General features: G+C 33.1%; 1 protein-coding gene across 1 annotated transcript; it reads right to left on the bottom strand.

Annotated features, from left to right (window-relative positions):
- Window positions 1-381: 381 nt before the first annotated feature.
- LOC114579894 lies at window positions 382-1,276 on the bottom strand. The gene is made up of 2 exons (XM_028695842.1): window positions 559-1,276; window positions 382-476 (listed from the first exon to the last, which is right to left on the bottom strand). Exons 1-2 carry the CDS (start codon window positions 1,274-1,276, stop codon window positions 382-384), a joined length of 813 nt encoding a protein of 270 aa, XP_028551675.1.
- Between the last annotated feature and the right edge of the window lie 5,883 nt (window positions 1,277-7,159).

The following is a 7,159-nucleotide window of genomic DNA, read 5'->3' as shown; positions in this document are numbered from 1 at the left end:
AATATTAAATTTTCCTGTAATACCTTCATTCTACATTCTATTTTCATAGCACCTAATTCAAATAACATGAACATAACATCAATTAAGTTTATGAAATATAAACAAATAACACATAATATAAGTGTTGCATCAAATAAGTCAATAAAACATAAACAAATGCATAGTTTTTGTCATCAAACAAAATGTTCATAATTTCATATTAAGGCAAACTTCAACGTTCAAACATAAATATGAAAATAAAGCTAGAACTCGTCTCCTAGATTTGAAGCATCAAAAGTTATATCCATAAATCCTTGTTCATCAAAACATTCCCCTCCAAAAGCATCAATATCGTCATTGTCAATTATTTCATTCTCATTTCAAACATCATCAAGGACATCATCATATTCCAGAAGAGGAAGATGTTTGGCTGAGAATTCTAACAGCTAATTTCTGCAAATTTGGGGCACTTGATCCGAACATCTTCCACCATTCATCTATAAAGAGATAAATATTAGTTAATTAATATTTGATATGCATGATAGAATAAATGCATTCTAACCAATTTATTTCACTTACCAGGCTGCATTTCTTTGGCCATTCTTAGAGCAATTGGTTTCCCAAAGCTTTCTAAATTGTCACGGAATAGCCTAACTTCATTCATTGTTACTGTTGATTTAGGACATATATCTTTATTTCCAATCAGTTCAGTTAAACCTTGCAGTACTTCAGGTTTTTGGCAAAAATTATCTTTATCATACTGAAAATGTGGATTAAGATAATATGCTGCACAATGTATACCTTGTCTTAGCTGACTATCCCATCTCCTCTTTATAATACTTGTGTAAGGTTTGTACAACCTTTTGACATTCCTAAACATTAACTTGATTGCTCTCCTTGCTCTGTACATTCCATCATAAAGAAATCCTATTGATGGTTTTTCATCCGAATCCACAATTCTCAATAATCGAATTAAAGGCCCAGTCAATTTGGAACTTACCAAACAGTCATTCCAAAATTTATTATCTAAAATGATAGATGATGCTTCTTGCCCTTTGACTGTTTTGGAAATCTTTGATTCAAAGAAAGCTTTGCTTGTTATAAAAGCCTGTAAATGTTTCTTGTGTTCAGATATGCTTTTCAAAGTGATGAAAGTTGTAGCAAATCTAGTTGCTCCAGGCCTAATAATCTCTTTCCAACCTTCTTTTTTTCTTAGCCAAGCTAGAATAAAGACATGATTGTAGATGAAAATTGTAACTTTTGAAGCTCTTTGGGCAAGATCCTGAATGTGAGGCATGTTCCCAAAATCTTTAAGAATAAGATTTAAACAGTGTGCTGAACATGGAGACCAATAAATGTTGCCAAACCTTTCATGTAGTAATTCACCGGCCTTTTTATAATTTGCAGCATTATCTGTTACAAGCTGCACAACATTCTATGGCCCCACCCATTCTACAACTTCACCAAATAGTGAACAAAGTGTCTTCGCATCTTTGTAATATCAGAAGCATCAACAGATTTCAGGAAAGCTAAGCCCCTTGTACAATAAACAAGAAAATTAATCAAAGTTCTATTCCTGTTATCTATCCAACCATTTGCCATGAGTGTGCAACCTATTTCTTTCCAAGATCTTCTATATGAATCTATCAGCAACCGACATTCCTCTTTGCAATCTCGCAGAAGATTAACTCTCAATTTGTGATAGGATGGCAACTTATAACCAGGTCCAATTGCAGCTATAGCATCAATTGCCTTCTGCGCAAAAGGAGAGTTTATGGCATTGAAGGGGATGCAACTATCATAGACCATCTTCCAACTGCTAAATCAGCATGATATATGACTTCTTTGAAAGCCATTACACTTTTCAATGAGGGTTGAGAACTTGGTTTAGTTCTTGGTGCAAAAAAGTTATCTATTTCATCTTTCTTTCTCTTCCCTTTATCAAGTCCTTCATGGTGTGCATCAGAGGTTTGTGACTTTGGAAGTGATGAAGACCCCCTTTCATCATCTATATGTTCATCAACAAACAATGTTGTGTTGTGCTCTAACTCCTCATGGGTTTGTACTTTTTTCTTTCCTATTTCTTTTAAATTTTCTATCATCTGGCGATGAATGTCATGTGGGACTTTTTTGCACGAAGATATGTTAGTTCTTACTCCTGCTAGATGCTTCTTTATCCTATTAATTCCTCCACCTTTATATATAATCCCACAATGTAGGAATATATATTGTTTTTTTCCATCTGCACCTTTACTTTCACTACAATGACTCCAAGCAATATCGATCTTTTCACGCACACCATGAGACGAAACTGTTGGTTGATCCATTTTATATATAATGCTAAGGTATGTGGAGAACGACAAAAAACACCAATCAGAACATAAACACAATCTTAATAAATAATCATAAATCATAAAATGTACAAGTGCACTTACAGTTAAAAAAACACATCAGTTCGTGTAGATTTAAAGTCCTCAAGTTTTTTAAAACAATTATCTAAAGTCATTTAAATAGATTCCATCAACATTCAAAGATTTTTTAGTATCTTCCCCATGCAGCAGTAATTTCTAATTTGCAAAGAATTTGTTCGAGTAGATTACAAGCAAACTCAAGCACTTGATTAACACTGTATTTAAGCATATTCAATTAACACGGTTCAATTGGCCTAAAATGATTAACCAAAAGTTAGAATACATATAACTGTATAAAAATAGAACTCAGAAACATACCGAACACAAAGAATGTAAAACTATTTAAGTCGATCACATATATTACTTAACAAATAGCTACAATCGTGAAATGTCTCTAAGGCTTAAAAACCTTGCTCTAAATAGTTGCCAATTCAAACAAAAAACAAATATTGTCTCCATGAAATGAAACTTTCAAACATAAACCCAAAGGCTTGCCAATCCAAAAAAAAAAAAACAAAGATTTTCATGGAAAGGAAACATTGAAACATAAACATAGAACTGAAATTTCAATTCCACCATCAAACAAGAAAACTCATCAAGATTCACAGCCTATCGTCGGCTGCAAATAGGAGCAAGGAGAAGTGCGAGAAAATTAAAAAACTCACGGTGGATAGGAGAGGAGAACTTGACCAAGAGAAGGAAGCCTTCAATGAGTTCGATCAGCTCCGTTGCTCCGGCAAAACAACACCTCCCGTCCGAATGGAGTCGCGATTTGTAAACAACTCCGTCGCTCTGCCTGGATGAATCGCAAAAATGAGGAGAAGAATAGGGTTTCACGATTTGTAAATTTTGTATTTGTTTTGTTACTCTCTTTCTCTAAGCCATTGGATTAAATTGGAAGGCTAAAAAAGGTTTTATTTGAACCGGCCGATTTTTTATAACAAGGCCGGTTTTTTGGTTCGTCGGTTGAACCGCCGATTCGACCGATTCAATCCCGGTTCTTTACTGAAACAATTCTTAAGCAGCCCGTAACCGGCCGGCCGGCCGGTTCGGGGTTCAACCGGTTGAACCGGCCGGTCCGGTCCGGTTTTCAAAATGTTGCATGCAATACATCATTTCTATTTAGGCTTAATATACAACTAGCAGGAAAAAATTTAACACTAAACTCTTTATCACATAGCTGGCTAATACTTAACAAATTATTCTTTAAGCCTCCTCTAAGTAAAACATCCTCAATGAAAAAATTATTCAAGTTTCGATCATACCTATGCCAACAACTTTCCTAGTGGTATTATCTTCCAGTGTAATCTTGCCTCAATTCCTGGCTTCTAGTGATATGAATCATGTAGTGTCTCCAGTCATATGATTCAAGCAACCACTGTCCAGGTACCAAATGCTCTTACGAGGTCTTGTATGAGAGCATACGTATAAAATAATCAAATGTTAGACTTGGGAACCCAAAATAGTTTGGATTCTCCTCTTGGTAAAATTAAACAATATGCATATATGATATGACTTATTTTATGCATTTTAAGTCTCCACACTAAAAGAGTTTTTTATGTAAAGTACAAGTGTGTGAAATATGTCCAATCATCCCACAAGTAAAACGCTTAACTCCAGGAAAAGGATTTTTTAATCTCAGATGATAAATTTATCTCTTCCTAAGTTTTAAAATTTCTGACTTCAAAATAGGATTAGTAAAATCTTCAAGTTTGGGGCCTATTTTTTCAAGAGCTTTCACTTTCAATTTAATAAATGTGTTTACATCTTTTAACACATTACTATCATATTTTAGATAATGCTCCCTATTTTTAGATTCATATGTAAAAGATTTAAATTCTTTTTGTAGTTCAGTGTAGAATGATTTTAGAAGATCATTTTGCTTATTTAATTTATCAAATTCATCTATTAAGGTAATGTGATTGTTATCAATCAGTGTGTGATCTCTTCTAAGGGTTTCATGTTCTTTTTGTAACTCTTATAATTCTAAGTTCAATATAATATGCATTTTCTTGATTTTTCTATATGCAATATGAATTCTTGCAGAAACTTCAAGCAATTTATCATAGGTTAAATCATATACCTCTTTTTGTTCTGATTGATCAAGATTATTGGCCATTAAACACAAGTTGATGACTTCTTCTTCTATTTCTATATCTGATAAATTGAAGTCGAGTCCTCCTAGAAAGCTCTCTAAAATCTGTTCTTGCCCTTCCTCCCATTTTCTTTCTCCTCTAGCTTCTCCTTGTTAGGAGTGGCTTTAAAATTAGAGTAGTCCGTTTTTATATGTCCAGGTTTCTTGCATTCATAAAAAATCACATCATTAGAAACCTTAATATTTTTGTGGAACTTACATTTATTCCACTTATGGCGTCTCCTTTACATCCTTTTAAGAAAATGCCCGATTTTCATTGTCATTAAGGTAATATCATCCTCAAGTTGTGACTGATCACTCTTCGAGTCATCCACTTTTGGTGCTATGTTCTTCTCTTTTCACTGTTTTCCTGCATCAATCTTCCTTTAACTTACTCCATACTCGTAATCAACTAGCGATCCAAGAATATTATTAATAAAATAAACATTTAAGTCCTTAAAATCTATAATAGAAGTTATTTTAGTATCATAACCAGTAGGCGAATAAAAATGAATTTTATTAACCATTTCATCATTCATTAGTTCCCTACCTAATGCATGCAAAGAAGTGACTTTTTGAGTGAATCTTGTGTACATATCAGAAATAGATTCATTAGGTTTAATACAAAATAATTCATAATCATGTAATAAGATATTTAATCTAGATTGCTTCACTTCATTAGTCCCTTCATATATGATACAAAGCCTATCATAAATTTCCTTTTCACTTTTGCAAGTAGAAACCCGCATGTAATATTCAAATTTAAGTGCATAAAAGAAACTATTTAAATATTTTATAATTAATTATATAAGTCACATTCTTTTACAGTCCAGTTAGTAAATAGTTTTTCAACTCTAATGCCATCTACAAGTCTAGTTGGCCTAATATATCCTTCTTGAACTAAAAGCCATATGCGATAGTCAAGTGATTGAGAAAATATAGACATATGTGTTTTCCAAAAATTGAATGAGATATTATCAAATAATAGAGGTATAGTGATCCAATACCCTTCAGGTGTGTTTTTGTTTCCAAAAGTAGCCATTGTTATTTTCAAAAAGTAGCTTAAACTTATAGTTTTGAAACAAAGCCATACCACTTGTTGATTCCGTATAGGTTATTAATCCTATGCTAATGTCCCAAGGCTAACCAAGAGAGGGGGGGGGGGGGTGAGCAACAGGGGGGGGGGGGGGGGGGGGGGGGTGAATTGATAATTTAAGTTTTTTTTTTTGGATTTTTTAATAGAAAATTGATTTTTTTATTTTTTGTAAAAGTAAAATTTTTAATCATAAATACTAAAGTGTGGAAGGATAAAAATGTGGAATATAAAAAAACGCACATATTTATACTGGTTTGGTCTAACAAGACCTACATCCAGTTCTTGAAGACTCCATATTCATGTGTTGCACTATTACTAAAAGTGACTCACATTTTGCCCCCTCAGCAAGGCGGAGAAGCCTACATTATTATTCTCTCTTCTACTAATCCTCGGTGTGGTAGAGAATCATCATCCTTTCACACCCTCCAAGTATCGAAAGAGAATCGTCATCTGTTCACACTCTCCAAGTTTCGATAGAGAACCGTCATCCTTTTTACACCCTCCAAGTATCGACAGAGAATTGTCATCTGTTCGCACTCTCCAAGTGTCGGTAGAGAACCGTCGTCCTTTCACACACCCTCCAGTATTGACAGAGTACCAGATCTTCTTCAAAGATCTTCTCTCGAGCAACTAAGAAGAAGAAAAGAAGAGTAGTAACCGAAAACTAAAAGATATTTTTACCTTTGAGTAACCTTGTTATTCCTTCGCACTCCAATTACAAGAACTTTATCTAAACCACTCTCACAAAAACACTCTTTCACTTGCTCTCAAATAACTCACAAAGAACAACTTTTTTCAGTCAATTTCTAAGGACTATTTATATAAAATACATGAAAAATAGTCTAAAACATTGAAATTTTCAATTTTGAGCATGCACAATCGTATAGTACAATCGATGTTCATCTTAGACAAACAATTCAAAATTGACTGGCACGATCCGGTATGAAATGTTTTTAATAAACCTTGGACGAACAATTAAAAAAATTTACATGTTCATCTGGACAAAAATGTTCTCCATATTTTTGTACTCTAGATGTCGTCTATGTGAAAGCCATTTTGTCCCTGATGAATATTTAAAAAAAATGTACATGATCGTTTGGACAAAAAATTTTCCCCATACTTTTATACTATGGATGTCATTTGTACGAAGCCAACTTCGTATAGTATGAACAGTACTTTGAAAAATTTTGTTGCCCAATTTTTGATTAACTGCTCGCTAAAGGAAATAAACTAACTAAATTGTCAGTACAAACTAAAATCGTACAGTATGATTAGTTTAAATTTTTATAGATTTTAAACACTCCTCTAGTGTGTGTGTGCACGATTACTCAATTATTTTCACACTCTCTCAGACTCAATAAAAGTGAAAATTATATACTCTATTTATAATAAATCCTAATCTATTCTCCCTTGAAGTCTTCAACAGTTTGGAGTATGATTTCTCTAAATTGTTAGTATACACAAACAACAGAAGCAATATATCCAAAATATATTAGGAGAAATAATAATTAAAATAATAATGTTTTTAGTCATAAAAAA

Source organism: Dendrobium catenatum, unplaced genomic scaffold (genome assembly GCF_001605985.2).
Source record: "Dendrobium catenatum unplaced genomic scaffold, ASM160598v2 fragScaff_scaffold_693, whole genome shotgun sequence".
Taxonomy (NCBI): Eukaryota; Viridiplantae; Streptophyta; class Magnoliopsida; order Asparagales; family Orchidaceae; genus Dendrobium; species Dendrobium catenatum.
This window is presented reverse-complemented; position numbering and strand designations above follow the sequence as displayed.

Coding starts and splice junctions, on each gene's coding strand:
- LOC114579894 (XM_028695842.1), bottom strand. CDS start 1,276: ATGCCTCACATTCAGGATCTTGCCCAAAGAGCTTCAAAAGTTACAATT. Junction 477..558: donor GGCCAAAGAAATGCAGCCTG/GTAAGTGAAATA, acceptor ATCTCTTTATAG/ATGAATGGTGGAAGATGTTC.